Source organism: Geotrypetes seraphini, chromosome 9 (assembly GCF_902459505.1).
Source record: "Geotrypetes seraphini chromosome 9, aGeoSer1.1, whole genome shotgun sequence".
Classification (NCBI taxonomy): domain Eukaryota; kingdom Metazoa; phylum Chordata; class Amphibia; order Gymnophiona; family Dermophiidae; genus Geotrypetes; species Geotrypetes seraphini.
Window position 1 is genome coordinate 103,041,177 of NC_047092.1, and position 16,863 is coordinate 103,058,039.

Below are 16,863 nucleotides of genomic sequence, written 5' to 3' on the forward strand. Positions count from 1 at the left end.
TCATTTAGAGCAGTAGCAAATATGCTAAGGAAAAAGCAATTAATGTCAGTCAATAGTATAACGGAAGTAGAAATAAAATAATATGTATAAAGTATGACATTGTAGTGATTGAGCAGTCAGGAGAGAAGAAAAGGAAGGGGAGAAGAAAAAAAGAAAGTATAATCAATGTGAGAAATTGATTAGGAGAAAATATCAAAATTAATTAAAGGTTGTATAAATTAATACAATTCTGAAAGCATATAAGGAAACTAAATAAAGATCACATATTAATAGAATTCATGTTGGCAAGTAATGAAAATAATTCGTGTAATAGTATCATGACAAACAATTCCTTTTGGATGGAGTAGGTAAATTTCATCAGAGTATTGTAAACTAAATAAGGTTACTCCATCCCCTTTTGTTTTTTTTTTGTTTTACCCCTTTTTTCTCATAAAAAGAAAATGAAAGACAGTGTAATACATAATAATAGGGATAGAGAAGACAAAATATTAAATTAACTCATATAATATACAATATGATCTATAATAAGGTGGAAGTCATGTGTAGGAGATAAAAACAGACAAATTCATGGCAGTAGGCAATAATAAATCACCTCAGTTTAGCAAAAAACAGGAAAGGGGGTAATATGGTCAATCAGAGCATGTGTCAAAGAAGCAGAAACAATTCATTCGTAAGGAAGTATAAAAATAAGGGTCACTACATTAAAAAGCATGTTAAGAGGCAAGGTTAACAACAACAACAAAAGAAACCCATTCAAAATCATGACAGTAAGCAATAGGAAAGCATCTCAACATAGGAAGAAAGTTAATACAATCAATCAGTGCATGGAGTAAATATACAGGAACAATTCATACTGAGGTAAGCATAAAAATAAGGGTCACTATTGTAGAAAGCATGCTAAACAGTAGGGTTAAAAACAGTCAAAGCAGAGCAGTAAGCAATAATAAATGTTCACAATATAGCAAGAAGGGTAATATGGTTGATCTGTGCATTGAGGAGATAAGCAGGAACAATTTATATAGGAGGAAGCATAAGAATAAAGATCATTATTGTAAAAGCATGGGAAAACAGCAGGTTCAAAAACAATCAAAGCCATGGCAGTAAGCAAAATGAAATAATTTCGATATAGGAAGAAAGTTAATATGGATGACCAGTACTTAGAATATTGGAGGAAGCATAAAAATAAAGGTCACTAATTGTAAAAAGCATTCTAAGCAGCAGAGTTAAAAACATTCAAAATCATGGCAGCAAGCAATATTAAATCATCTCTATGCAGTAAAAAGGGTAAAATGGTCAACCAGTGCATAAATTAGATTAGCAGGCAAAATTCATACAGAAGGAATGATAAAATAAGGTTACTATTATAAAAAGCTTGCACAATGGCAGATTTAAAAGGAAATCAGAACATGACAAAAAAAGAGAGCGATAATAAACTAAGTAGGAACCAAAAGAGGGAAGACATCGAAGTAACAGCGCAAAGACATAAAATATGAATAAGAAAATTGCAGAATCCAACATGTGTAAGAGAAAAGTATTTCAGGAAAAAACGGAGCAAAAACAAGAGGAATTTATTATAAGCCAGCGATCCTTATAAGAAAAAAAGAAAACATTTCAGGAGCAGCAAAAAGTAAGCACTCCGGAAATAAAAATAATAAGCAGTGCAAGATATAAAGAGAAAAGAACAAACGGAAGAACAGATATAATCAGGAGGAAGTATAGGCTGGTGAGGAGAAAAGCAATCAGTAAACAGATTTATCGATTACCAGTTTCAGGGCAGGCACAGACCAACAATTCACAACAGCACCGAGGGAAAAAGCAAGACTTGAGGAGAAAAGCAATCAGTAAACAGATATATCAATTACCAGTTTCAGGGCGAGGCACAGACCAACAATGCACAACAGCAGGTGAGGAGAAAAGCAATCAGTAAACAGATATATCGATTACCAGTTTCAGGGCAAGTCACAGACCAACAGTACACAACAGCATGAAGGGAAAAAGCAAGACTCGGCAGCAAGGGAAAGGAGAAAGGAGATACACGAAAGGATAATAAAGAGGTAACTAGAGACAAGAAAAAATTGGATTAAAGTGTTTAGATCATGAAAGAAAGGTATTATGGCATTTAAAACATGTAGTGCAGAAAAGTATTGGGCAGAAAATGGAGTCAGGGCAAGCGCGGGAAAAGACATAGAAGACAGGGGAGAGTAAGAGACGGCTCAAAATGGAGGCAGGAAAATACATGTGAACTAGAAATAAACAATTTTATGAGAAAGGGTAAACACTTTAATAGTAAAAACAATGCGAAGTCCACAACTCGAAGCAGGAACTCGAGAGAACAGTTCAAAGTTCAGAAAAATGTAAACTGGAAGGCAGAACATGAGAACTGAAACGAAAGTCCAGCATCGGGTAATATCAGAGAGTCAGAAGCAGGACAAGTAGATCAGGTTCCCGGGTTCTTCATTTGAATCTGGTCCAGGTACTCTTGAAGCAGATCTGGCGAGTCGAACACTTTAGTGGTGTTATTAATAGTAACTATCATACGGGCTGGGTACTGAAGACCGTAGCGGGCTCCCATTGATTTAAGCTTCTGTCTCAGTGCAAGGAAAGACTTTCTCTTCCTGGAGGTTGTTGGAGCCAAATCTGGAACTATAAAAATTTTCTTTCCATCAACGATGAGACCAGGATGTGATCTTGTTGAAGTGCCTGAGGGAAACGCAGGAGCTTGAGTACAATTGGACGAGGAAAAAGCTGATTTTGTTTCAGGCGGGAGGGCACCCGGTGAGACCGTTCAATATCAATAGTGCATGCAGGGTCCATTTGAAGTACTTCAGGCAGCCATTTCTGTAAGAAAGCATTGATATCATTTCCCTCTTTTCCTTCCTTTAAACCAATAATACGAAGATTATTCCTACGGCTACGATTAGCCAGGTCTTCCAGGTCTTGTTCCAGTTTTTTAATATGCTTGTCAGTGAGGCTTTGATATTGTACCAAGTCCAAGGCTGCAGAGTCAGCACGTGTCTCCAGCTTCTCTATTCGGAGCTGAAAATTTGATAGGGAAGAATTGATCTCCGCCAGATCATCCTTCAGTTCCTTTGTAGTTTCAAAGTGCTTTGTTGTGAGATCTCTGAGGGCTCGAAGCTCATCAAGCACAATATCACTGGCAGTTGCAGCCTTTTTCTCTGGTGTTAATTTTTCTGGAGTTGGTGGATCAGGTTTAGTGCGTTTTAGACCTGCAGTTGAGCTGGGTGTCACATCCATCTTACAAGGCTTCGACGCTGACATTCTCTGCTATCCATATAACTAAAACAGTATTCATTTTAATTAAATAACATAAGACTGGCTTTCAAAAATAGGAAAATAAAGGAGGAGAACAAGATTCAGGCATCCATCTTGTCTAGAGCTCGGACATGCCCCCCCCTTTAACTTTAAATATATATATATATATATAATTTGAAATAATTTTTATTGAAATTTTCTTTGAATTACATACAAAACACAATAAAACAATAGCAGAGCCAGTAAGGTCATCTGTGTTAATCCTTCACAAAGACCTAAAGGATCCAAACTCCTCACCAAAAGGCCCTCCTCTCCCTAACCTCCCCCCTCTCCAGTGTAGAAAAGTTCAAAAGAGAACTTCTAGCTCTATGGGAAAATCCCTCCCAAACAGGAGCCCAGATTCTCATATATTTCCTCCATGGACTAGGACCACCCCTTCAGACATTCAGATATTTAAATTTTAAAAAGGTAAACATTTAATTTCTCCACATAATAATAGTGGGTGCCTCAGCTTGATGCCACAACAAAAGAATACATTTCCTTGCCAGTAAGGAGGCTTTTGCAGTAACAAATTTCCCCCTCTAGACAAACCCAAAGTAACAACCTGAGAAAAGAGCAGAACATAAGAACTGCCATCTCCGGATCAGACCTTTGGTCCATCAAGTCCGGCGATCCGCACACGCGGAGGCCCTGCCAGGTGTACACCTGGCATAATTTATAGTCCACCATATCTTTATATGCCTCTCTTAAGGAGATATGCATCTAGTTTGCTCTTGAAGCCTAGGACGGTAGATTCCGCAATAATCTCCCCTGGGAGGGCATTCCAGGTGTCAACCACTCTCTGAGTGAAGCAGAACTTCCTGACATTAGTCCTGAACCTGTCCCCCCTTAGCTTCATTACATGTCCTCTAGTCCGTGTCAAATTGGACAATGTAAATAATCTTCTCTGCTCTATTTTGTCGATTCCTTTCAGTATTTTGAAGGTCTCGATCATATCCCCACGCAGTCTCCTTTTCTCAAGGGAGAACAATCCTAATGTTATAAGTCTATCCTCGTATTCCAGTTTCTCCATACCCTTCACCAGTTTTGTTGCTCGTCTCTGCACCCTCTCCAGCAGTTTTATATCCTTCTTTAGGTAGGGAGACCAATGTTGGACGCAGTATTCCAAGTGTGGTCTGACCATTGCCCTATAAAGCGGCATTATAACTTTCTCCGATCTACTCGAGATTCCTTTCTTTATCATGCCCAACATTCTATTTGCCTTCTTTGCCGCTGCCGCACATTGTGCCGACGGCTTCAGGGTCCTATCTATCAGTACACCCAGGTCCTTTTCTTGTTCACTCTTCCCCAGAGTTGCACCTGACATTGTATACTCGTATTCCTTATTCTTATTGCCTAAATGCATAACCTTGCATTTCTCCACATTGAACTTCATCTGCCATTTCTCCGCCCATGTTTCTAACCTACACAAGTCGCTCTGGAGTTCCTCTCTATCCTCCTGCGTTCTGATTGCCCGGCATAGTTTTGTATCGTCTGCAAACTTGATGATCTCACTGGATGTTCCTTCCTCCAGGTCATTGATATAAATATTAAAAGGAATCTGCTTACGCAAAAGAGTCTGTAAATACAGTGCAAAAAAAGACCAAAATGTCTGAATTCGGTCACACAACCAGAACATGTGAAGCAAGCGTTCAGGGGTGGACTGGCACTTAGGACACCAAGCATGAGAGGCATACCCTGAGACATAAGCCTGGTAAGCCGCAGAAGAAACTTATACTGCTGCTCTTGCAAAGCAATGGAACGAATCATGGTTAAAGGCCACTACATAAAAAGGCCAAATCGGTGCTCATTCATTAGCCACTTGACTGAGTTTCTATCACACTAGTATCCAGCACCTCTTTTTAAATGTTCTGTTTTGCTAGCATAAAAAAGAAAAACACTCTAGTGATCAGTGTTGCCTCCCTCTATCAAGGCTATGTAATGGGATAAGTTTCTTGTAACTTATGCAGCAGATATTTGGGGGGGGGGGGGAAGTTGATATATATCCTGGAAAACATGTGAGAAAATAAGCTGTGGAAAGAAATCAACATGTTAGAACTACTGCAAAACAATCCTATTAATGGACACTATCTGTAAGCTGATAAAGGCAGTATTAAAAGATTAACACAAGCTTAAGTGAAATATATCTTTACACAGTTTTGTGAAAGTAAGTGGAATTTGTAGCCAGTAATACAAAATTCTGTTACAGAGAGCTGTGAAAGCTCTTCTTTGTTTCTTTTTAATTAGAGTAATCCACTGAAAGCACTTTTTTGTCATTAAGGGGCAGATTCTCAAAACTAAAATCTGCCTTTAACGTGCTTGCTAAATCGGTTCCAGTCGGTATAGCTTGCATATATTTTAGCAGCAGATAATTATTAAAAAGGTTTTACCATGGTCTTTTCCGAGTTTTATAGCATATTCTAATATTGCCATGCAAATGTAGTACAAGGTCATTAATATTGAAATGATCACTCCGAGCAATTCTCTATAATCACAGAGTGATTCTCTTACCTCATTGTGCCATGTTTGCGGCCAAAATTTTCTGACTAGTCTGAACTGTCTTTGCCTTACTTTCTGATCAGTGCCTGAGCACTGATTGGTTCAGGCACTGACAGGAAAATAAGGCTTGACAGCTCAAACTTGTCAGAAATTGTCATTTGAAGAGGCAGGCCTGCTGGCCAGGGGGAGTAGGCATCCCTCTGGCCAGCCATCGTAAGAAGGTAAGGGGAAGGGTGCAGGGGATTGTTGGAAGCATGGGGAGGGGGTGTTGAATGGCAATGGGAGGGAGTGGGTATCTCTCCTGCTGCTGGGGGGTGTCGTGGGAGGCGTTGCTTGGTGGTGGGAGGGAGTGGGCATCTCTCCTGTCACTGAGGGGGGATGTAATTGGGGGCGTTGCTTGGCAGTGGAAGGAAGTAGGCATCCCTCCTGCCAATCTTCGATTTGGGTGGGGGAGGGGGGGTTTGTATGCGTCTATTTTGTGCATGTGCAGATCGTTATCACCAGTGATGGGCACATGCAAATTTAGTGAACTTTCGCTATTCTCCACCAACCTCATTTGCATTAGAGAATGTCTTGCCTTTTTGAAATTGCTACAATAACTGCTGCAACAGCGGTCCATCGGTTTTTAACGTGAAGTTTTGAGAATCTAGCCCTAAATTTGCAGGAAAGTTTAGTTTGCTCTTGTGTACATTGACTGCTTGGTAAGGCAGGGGGATGAAAAACCTGGAATCCTGGGTAGAGAAGAAGAAAGTAGGTGCTGTTCAGATCTAAACATCTGACTACTCTAACTGATCAAGTGCAGACAGCTTTTTCGGTAATTCTTTCTGCTTTTCAGGAAGCAGCCACAGAAGCCCATGTACTGCGAAAAATGGAGGAAGCAAAAACTGATCAACTCTCCATGGCAAACTTCATTAAAAGTAAACATTTTTATTTTATTTTGATAGTTCTACATTAACTTCTCCCACATCTTTTCATGTATTTTCTGAGTGATTTTGTCCACTCATTTCATTTAAATTGTTTGTTACAGTAGTGTTAGTTTTACTTCTTCTACAGATGGGTTGATATATTTAATGAATAAATTCCTCTTTATAATGAATAGAGCAGATTAATGTGCTCACAAAAAAACAAAGCCTCTAAATATTTAATGTGGCTAAGTTTGTATTTATGTGAACAAGATTGATTACTTTCTCAGAATCAGGGTATTGAGAAGAATTTGTTTTTGCCCACATATGGAAAAATCTGTTGACTGTTTTTTTGGGAAGATCTGGAAGCAATTAAACCCCAACAATTACCACCTTAAGGATATGCAACAAAAATTAAATTCTACTAATTTTCTCTAGGCCATCGGTTCTCAACCAGTGGGTCACGAACCCTTTGGGGTCACCTAAGACCATCATAAAACACATATTTCCGATGGTCTTAGGCCGTGTTCTTCAACCACCAGTCTGTGGACTGGTGCCGGTCCGCAGAAATTTTTTGCCAGTCCACAGGGCTGGCACGTTAATCGGGCCTAAGACAGTGTTCTTCAGCCGCCGGTCCACGGTGCGATCAACATGGTGTCTTTAGGCCGGCTCCCTGAGTGCTGCAGTGCACAAAGCCGTGGGAAAAGGCTCCTATGTGCTGCCTAAGCTTGAACCGGAAGTCTTCTCTCTGATGTCGCAATGTCAGAGGGAAGGCTTCCAGATGAGGCGCGGGACGCTGCCCACAGCTTTGTGCAATGCATTACTCAGGGAGCCGGCCCGAAGACGCTGCATTGATCGCACAATGGACCGGCCCAAAGATAACACCAGGGGGCAGGTCAGAAGGCAAAGCACATGGAGGGAGAGAGATAACAACGGTAGGGGAAATGCTTTTATTTTTTTTTATTTAGAGATTGATTTGCATATTTTTTTATTTAGTGAATGATTTGTCTGTTCAGGAAGAAATGCATTTATTTCTTTTCCTCTGGGGTTGCAATGCTTGCAGAGTCTTGCATCTTAGAGTTTGTAAATATTTAGTTTTTGGTCCTGCATTTGCATGGGTTTATCTGTTTTCTGGTAAGAATGAATGTTAAAAAGCATACATTGTGCTTTGTGTATTTTTATTTTGTGGTTAACCATTATGTGTTGTTAATACAATTATATTGTGTGTATATATGAAAAATGAATGGAAAAAATGGTGTTAGAATTAGAACTATTATGGGGGCGGGGTCTGGGGCGGAGATTAAGTGGAGATGGGCACGACCTGCCCAGTGTTCTTCAACTGCCGGTCCGCGGATCGGTGCCGGTCCACAAAATAATTATTTTATTTCCACCGGTTCATAGGTGTCAAAAGATTGAAGAACACTGATCTTAGGTACCGAGATACCACTCCTCTATCCGTCTCCTGGTGGGTCCGCCCACATGCAGACATGCCCACATATATTTATTTGTAATTAGAAATAAATATTTCACAATATATAATTACATATTGTTTTTGTGATTAATCACTATACTTTAATTATGTTCAGTTTGTTACAATGAAAATGCATCCTGCATATCAGATATTTACATTACAATTCATAACAGTAGCAAAATTACAGTTATGAAGTAGCAACAAAAATAATTTTAGGGTTGGGGGATCACCACAACATGAGGAACTGTATTAAAGGGTCATGGCATTAGGAAGGTTGAGAACCACTGCTCTAGGCAGACTGGCTGGCTTCTTTTATCCTGAGACTGACATGGAGTTTATCGCTTGTTTTTCTTTCTGTATAGAATTTCCTCGACTATTTATGAAGTTGTTCTTGAACCCCTTGTTCCTTCTGCTAGTCCTAGCTCAATGCTGCTTCTCTTCAGTCATAGCAGCTCTTTCTACATTCCTCAACAAGTTCCTGGAAAAACAGTATGGCACTACTGCTTCCTATGCAAACTTCCTCATTGGTGAGTGACCTGATAAGATCTGTATGCATAAGATAACTTCAACCACCCTTTTTATACCCCATGGGAAGGAATTCAGTTTTCCAGCAACCCTGTCATGTAATTATATCTCAAAATACTTTTCACAGTATTAGCAGTAACAGCAAAAATTACATTTGATGCATGAGAAGTACAGAAATATTCATGAAAGTCTATGATGAGCTGATGTTTTTATACTAATTCCTTAACTGTTGGTATTCTTCATTAAATCTATTAATCAAGCTGGTATTAATTTATATTCTAAATGGAGGTTAAAATTTGGTCTCATGCTTATAGATGCATGTTTCAGAGAAAAACTGAGATGCTTAATTAGAGCAGCGTGAAAGATACTTTCTATGCTGCTGTTTGCAGTAGATTTTCTTTGTGGACAACTGAAGGAATTCACTGTTCAGTGCTAGCACTTTTCAGAAGTATTAGGTCCTTCCCTCCAGGTTTCTGATTGCCTGTGTGTGTTCTCAGCTGGCATTGATTTATTTTGCTGTGTACCTTTCACTGGTGCTCTAGCCACGTTCTGCCTGCCTGCCAACTCCACCCTTTTCCTTAACCCTTGCGTCAGATTGTCTGACCAAAGGTTTAACTAGAGAATTAACAGATGGTTTATAAAAGGGATTATAGTGGCTTGGAACAGGTATTCTATTCTTCTCTGCCATCCCTTCCCTGTTCTGCCCTGTCTGTCTGATCTTAGTACTGGGAACAGAGTTAATGGGCAACTTCCCAGGCTTAGGAATAGGCATATTTGCTTTAGTGGCCGGGAGTAGTATAATGGGTACACCTCATGTCAATATGATTGACAGCTGTCAGAGATAAGGATCGACCAATCAGCGTTCACTTCTGGGTTAAGCCCCACCCACACCACACCCACACCCACCCATTGCCCTGTCCCACTCTCCGCCCATGCCCTGCCCCCCATAGGAATGAATGGTGGTAGCCCCACCCATGGCCCCACCCCTTCATGTCCCGCCCCGTAAATGCACTTTCTGATGCCCTCACCGGAAATGGGTGTGCCTGCCCTACCGGAAGTGCACATTCTGATGACTTAGGCGGAAATAGGCTAAATGAAGTGTCGTAAATGCGCTTTTCTGACCACATAGGCGGAAAGAGGGGAAACCCTCCCGGAAATGATGTGGCCAGAAAAAGAAGTGTCTTTATTTTAACAGTTTAAGTTAAAAGACAGGTTTTAAGAGCTCATGGATAGAGCAAATCACAAAACAAAAGACATTCCCAAAATCTTTCCTGTTTTTAAGGCAGAAACAATTGAGAAAAGGTTGCATTTATTTATTTTTTTCTTTTCTGGTTTTAACACACTTTCAGTAGGAATTCTGAGCTAATGGTTAATGGGCCAGCTCCCCTATTGTCATGGTAACAGCTGATAAGCCCCTTGCAGCCCCCCTGATAAAGCCAAGGGGGAGAGGTGGAGGTGTGTTTAAACATGTCTGAACATGTCCCGGCCCCCTACTGTTGTCTTAACAATCTGAAAAAAAAAAACAGCTGTCACCTAACAGGGGTCTGTTAAAAAGGCAGAGTTTTTAGACCTATTTTTTTATTTATTTAGAGCTAAGCTGTCAGAGCTGAATGGAACATGAAAGAATCTTTATTGAAGCAAATTTATTATGATCCATACGCGGCAGGAAGCTATGGAGGCATTAACCCTCTACTTCAAGCGGCTAAAAAGAGCGATATTATAGTCCGGAGAAAAGACGTAGTGGACTGGGTCACCGGTCAAAACGCATACAATTTACACAGACCGGCTAGAATCCAATTTAGAAGAAATAAAACAATGGTGTCAGAAGTTGACAGACAGTGGAAAAGTGACTTAGTCGACATGTCAGCCTTTGCCCGTTATAACAACGGTTACAAATACATCTTAACGGTAATAGATATCCTGTCAAAATATGAATGGGTCGTGAGTTTAAAAACAAAAACCAGTCACGAAGTTACCAAAGCCTTTGAAACAATATTTAATTTAGGGCGTACACCTGAAAAACTTCAAACTGACAAGGGTAAAGAATTTTTAAATAAGTCTCTGAAGAATTTATTAAAACAAACAGGTGTTAGCCATTTTGTGACCCCTAATGATGTTAAAGCAGCTGTAGTGGAAAGATTTAACAGGACTTTAAAATCCAAAATGTGGAGATATTTTACAGCCCATAATACCTTTACTTATCAAGACGTCCTACAGGCTATAGTGCACAGCTATAATTATAGTTTTCACAGAACGATACTGGCGAGGCCTGTAGATGTGACACCCTCAAACTCTTTGCAGATTTGGAAAACAGTCTACGGCAGTAACATCAAATGCAATCCCACGAAGGATCTCTTAATGAAAGGAGACCATGTGAGGCTATCAAAGGTTAAAGGATAATTTGAGAAAGGTTATGAGCAAACATGGATGTATGAGATATTTATAATAAAAGATGTTTTAAACAGGGGTCAGAGAACAATATACAAGATACAGGATTACGATAGCGAAACTATACAAGGTTCTTTTTATCCTGAAGAATTACTAAAAGTCAAGCCTCTAGAGGACAGAATATACCGTATCGAAAAAGTTCTAAAGGTAAAAGGAAGCTGAAACTGAAGCTGAAGCTCTACTGAAAGCTAACGCCAAGTATGCGATAGACCGTGTGGGGTTGAAGGTGTTTAGCATGCTGGCCGGCACCCGTGTGACTAATCAGGAAAATCTCTTTTTGGGGCAGTTACCAAAGCTCGTGTTGGGCTTTGTGGATAACGACGCTTTCAGTGGTAATTATGCTGAAACCCTTTCAATTTTAAACATTACGATATTAATTTTGCAGCTTTGTATGTAGATGGTGAACAAGTACCCGGAAAACCTCTACAACCTGACTTTGAAAATGGAAATTGTGTGAGAGAATATATGCAACTTATTCAAGCGACCGGTAAACACCTAAAAGATAATGCCCTCCTGGTTGATCGTCAGGAGTTTTACAAAAATTATATGCTGCTAGCCTTTGACCTATTGCCGGACCAGGAATGCGCTGACCACTACTCGCTGATCAAAACCGGTAACCTGCGGGCTGAAATACGTTTTGCCAGAGCTTTACCTCACACTGTGAACATGATTGTGTATGGGGTTTTCGACAATGTGATAGGTTAATCATAGAAGGAATGTTCTTTTTGACCATTCTTGAACATGAACACCGTACAGATCTTCCGTGTTTTAAAGAAGGACTTCTGTGTTGCAGAATCTTTTTTAGATGTACTGCCCTGTGACTGGTTAACAGGATTAGAAATACCAAGGAAACCTGTGGGAATTGTCGTGAACACACACCCACACAACCTACCAGGTGAACACTGGTTGGCCCTCTATGTGACCGGGGACGGGACAGGAGAATTTTTTGATTCTTACGAACAACCACCGGATAGTTTATTGTTTCCTAACAGCATTATGAACTTTTTCAATAAACACTGTAAGGCAGTATTATATCATAACAGACAGTTACAGCACCAGCTGTCTGATGCCTGTGGCTATCACTGTGTGTTTTTTTTTACATCATCGCCGTAAAGGGCAGCCTTTTGAAAATATTTTAGAAATGTATTCTGAAGATTTAATGCAAAATGATGAAATGGTACTGAAATTTGTAAAAAATAAAAAACAAGTATTGTGTAAACTTTTTCAAAACCCGTTTCATACACCCCAGGGCTGTGTTTCCTACCATGAATGTCATGCTGTTTCTAAATAAAAAAAAGTAAACCTTAAAATCAAAATGCCTGCAGTCTTTTATTTTCATTTTTAAAAAGCATTATTTTATTGAAGATATGTTTTTATACACTCAGCCACCGGTGACTGGGTAATAATTTACGTCTTTTATAAGGAAGGAGTTCGTTGGTCTTGGCAGGTTTTGTATAGAATTCAGGAACCTTCATAGCTGGGTTCTCCTTGAGGCGTAACAGTACATCTCTGTTGGCTGCATTACCCACAACCGAGAAAGGCATATTTAATTCAGCTAAGGTTTGCATGAACTCCCCCCAGCCTAGGGGCCTTCTTTGCTCTGAAAGAGCATGGGTCTGCGTAACACTGCGAACGAGGTCGAGCAGGTTAGAACCACTGATAGGTTTTCCTTGGTATACAAATATACCATTTCCCTCCCAGGATGCAACACTTTTGTTTTTTGACAGTTTGTTAAGCAGGACTTCGGCATTTTTCCTATAGCGCGTATTGATGCTGAGCCACAGAGTCAGGAGGTATACTATTTTCTGGAGAGGGGATTGTTGAAGCATCAACCGGTCCCTGTAGATACACATTTAGCTTTTCTTTTTCCATATCCCTTTGTCTGTTCAACACGAGATAACATTGTAACACTTCTGAGTAACGTTTAACTTTTTCATGGTCAGACATACTGCTAGCCATGCTCTTCAATTTTTCCCTAAGTACGGGGACAGTACCCTTGGACTGGAAAACAGCCAACGTCATTTCTCTGCACAAAAAGGGTTGGAGGGCAGAGGCTGCGAACTACAGACCGGTGAGTCTCACATCAATAGTGTGTAAACTCATGGAAACATTAATTAAACGCAAATTAGACACAATCTTGAATGAGGGGAATCTATGGGATCCCAGTCAACATGGATTCACCAAGGGTAGGTCCTGCCAATCCAATCTCATCAGCTTTTTTGACTGGGTGACAAGGAAACTGGACTTGGGAGAGTCTATGGACGTCGTGTACCTGGACTTCAGTAAAGCTTTTGACAGCGTCCCACACCGCAGGCTGTTGAGCAAGATGAAATCGATGGGGTTAGGAGAGACACTAACTGCATGGGTCCATAATTGGCTAAGTGGAAGACTTCAAAGGGTGGTGGTTAACAGTACCCTCTCTAAAACATTGGAGGTGACCAGTGGAGTACCGCAGGGCTCAGTCCTGGGTCCACTCCTTTTCAACATATTCATAGGGGATCTGACTCAGGGGCTTCCGGGTAAAATAACATTATTTGCCGATGATGCCAAACTATGTAACATAGTAAGTGAATGCAATTTGCAGGATAGTATGGCACAGGTCCTGCTTACATTGGAAAGATGGTCCTCGACCTGGCAGCTGGGCTTCAACGCTAAGAAATGTAAGGTTATGCATCTTGGTAGCGGTAATCCTTGCAGAACTTACACCTTGAATGGAGAAACTTTAACTAGGACTTCAGCAGAACGAGATTTAGGAGTAATCATCAGTGCAGAAATGAAAACTGCCAATCAAGTATCAAGCTTCATCTAAGGCAAGGCAGATGATGGGATGTATCAATAGAAGTTTCGTCAGCAGGAAGCCTGAAGTCATAATGCCATTATACAGAACCATGGTGAGACCTCATCTGGAATACTGTGTACAATTCTGGAGACCACATTACCGTAAAGATGTGCTCTGAATCGAACCGGTTCAGCGGATAGCCACCAGGATGATCTCGGGCCTCAAGGGTTTCTCGTATGAAGAGAGACTAAATAAATTGCAGCTTTACACTCTAGAGGAACGTAGGGAGAGAGGAGACATGATTGAGACATTTAAATACATCACAGGACGTATTGAGGTGGAAGATGATATCTTCTTTCTCAAAAGACCCTCGGCCACAAGAGGGCATCTGCTCAAACTCAGGGGCGGGAAATTTCATGGCGACATCAGGAAGTATTTCTTCACAGAAAGAGTGGTTGACCATTGGAATAAGCTTCGGTGCAGGTGATCGAGGCCAGCAGCGTGCTGGACTTTAAGCACTATATGGGATCCCTACGAGGGTCGATCTGAAGAATTGGTCACTAGGTATAAACTTAAGAGGATGGGTCAGTAGAGTGGGCAGACTTGATGGGCTATAGCCCTTTTCTGCCATCATCTTTCTATGTTTTTCATTTCCTCGTCTAACCTATGTATGGTTGAGGTTCTAATATTTTCTTCCCGATCTATGGGGTTTCTCAAGCGCTCAAGTTGTTGACTAGGGACCAGGTACATTTTTTCAGCGTGATGCATCAGCGGTTTGTCAGAAGACCCATTATCAATGGTATAGCAAAACTTAACAAGGGCCCTATAAATCCGCACGATTGTTTCACCAACTGCTTCTTTTTTTTCTTAAGGGTTAATCTTTTATCACACAGTCTTTTTATAGCGTGACGCTTCCCTTTAAAACCTTTATCTGGTTTTGTGAAAGTGGGATGTTACCTTTTAGGGTGTTGAGAGTGATTTCAGCTATAGGAGCCACCAAATCATCAGAAGCTATATTCAGGATGGCTTTTCTGTGCTGCGGCGAGGCTTTGACTAAAAGTTTTAAAAGAGGCAGGTTTCTCTTTACACGGCTAGACATGTTACCTGAGACACGCCCAGGCGTATATGAAGAGATCTGATTATGTATTCACAGCCTCTTATGGGTTGATTGTGGTTTTATACAATATACCATTGTCCAGTCTGGTGAGAAAATATCCGTTCTCAATCTGTAAGCCTCAGGCGTTGTGGTATTTAAGTCCACACAGAGATATTCGTACGGCTTTCTAGTGGCATCCTCGAAGGCCTCTAAAAAGAATTGTGATATTCCAGGGTACATCTACCTAGCCAGAATTGCTATCTGTAACTTATCTCTAGGATTCTTAAAGAGAACCATGTATTTGGTGTTCAAAGTTATAGTCCGGCTTGTTTTACCCTGGCAGAAAACATTCTGAACTATATATATGATGCTCAGGTTTCTGTGATGTACGTACTTAGTAAAGACATTCTCTATTTCGCCGCTTTTACAGGCAGAATCCATTAGATCATCTATAATAGCCAAGTTTACTTTATGGGTTAGAAACATTCGGTCATCGTTAAAAGTATCAGACAAAATGTCCGTAAAAGTAATAAAAGGATATTTATTTAACATTTCTTTATACAAAGGTTGCCAACAACTATAACACCAAACAATATTGTCAGTTTTTTAACAAAGAAACTCTTGCCTGAATTGGACGGTCCTGCTAGTATACAAGAGAAAGGGTGCGACCAGCAGGCATCTACCGTGCTAGTATTCGTAGGGTAGTGTGCTGAACCCATCCCCCTCCTTCACTCTTTTGTCATACACAACTTGCTGTGTTTTTTTAATCAAACTGGTCTCTATAGCCCACCTCTTTTTGTTTCTTATAATACCGGTTTGTTGCACCCCTATCTTTTTCTGGGGTAAACCCTCTGCACCCGGTTTGTAGTCAAAAACTAGATATTTTAAACTAGTAAAATTGATTTTCTGGCTGTTTTCTACATTTAACATTATCCCTTTCACTTTCATACAGGTCTTTCCACTTAGGACCCGCTGATATATACTCAGTTATATGTTCATCGGCAGGTATCTCACTGGTGAGCTCCCCTAAATAATTGCCCAGAGGGGGGTTCCAGTCACCTTCGCGGCTCACAAATATCACAGAATCTGTATCGTAGTACAGACAACGTTCTTGTAGACTGTCTAGAAGTTTGTACAACTCTAAACGCGCATAGGCTGTTGTAAAACAGGCTATGAAAACATTAGTGTTACCGGGCAAAGTAGTGTGGTCTTTTGAGTGCTTCCAAGACACACAGGCCGTTTCATCATCGATAAAGTCGCAAGATGAAACCTCAAATTCAGGGGAAAACAGGTATTTAAAGAGATCATCGGGCTCTCTGACAATGCTAATGGTAGGCAGGTTTGTCCTTTGACCAAATTTCCCCCAAAGAGAATTTAAGAAAAGTTTTGCTATTTGGCGTTTAGCAGGGTTTAGCTGAATATGGTCTGCACGCAAAAGTACACCTTCTTTTCTATAGAAATCAGAGATGTACATGTTTTGTTTTTCTGTATCATTGCACCACCGGGGGTAGTCAGAAGCCTCTTGTTTTTGACGGAGGTGTATTTTGATGTATTCAGAAAAGAGACTGTCGGATTTTTGCTCGAAATGCCAGATTTCATAGATTTCAACAACCACATACCCTTTTGCAATGGCAACATCCATCTCCACCGTGCACCAAGTCCCCACGAAAGCTCTCTCCTCATCCATTTGGGCACACGTTTCCTGTTGCCGTGCGTCGGCGCATGTACGGCACAAAGGAAACATAAGCTTACCGCCCACCCTGACTGGTAACACTGGGAAAAAGAGCTTTCTTGGAGGATATACTTTTGCTTTTATAAAACCAAAGTAATT

The 16,863-nt window shown here is 40.5% G+C and overlaps 1 protein-coding gene across 3 annotated transcripts in view; it reads left to right on the forward strand.

The window, feature by feature from the left end:
* Positions 1 to 16,863, forward strand: part of SLCO2A1 (solute carrier organic anion transporter family member 2A1) — an 887,587-nt gene that overhangs the window by 488,322 nt on the left and 382,402 nt on the right. For all 3 annotated transcript variants that reach the window (XM_033958445.1, XM_033958444.1, XM_033958443.1), the window contains 2 exons: positions 6,647 to 6,728; positions 8,547 to 8,711. In XM_033958445.1, coding sequence (XP_033814336.1) covers positions 6,647 to 6,728; positions 8,547 to 8,711 — 247 coding nt within the window. The remainder of the gene's footprint in view (positions 1 to 6,646; positions 6,729 to 8,546; positions 8,712 to 16,863) is intronic.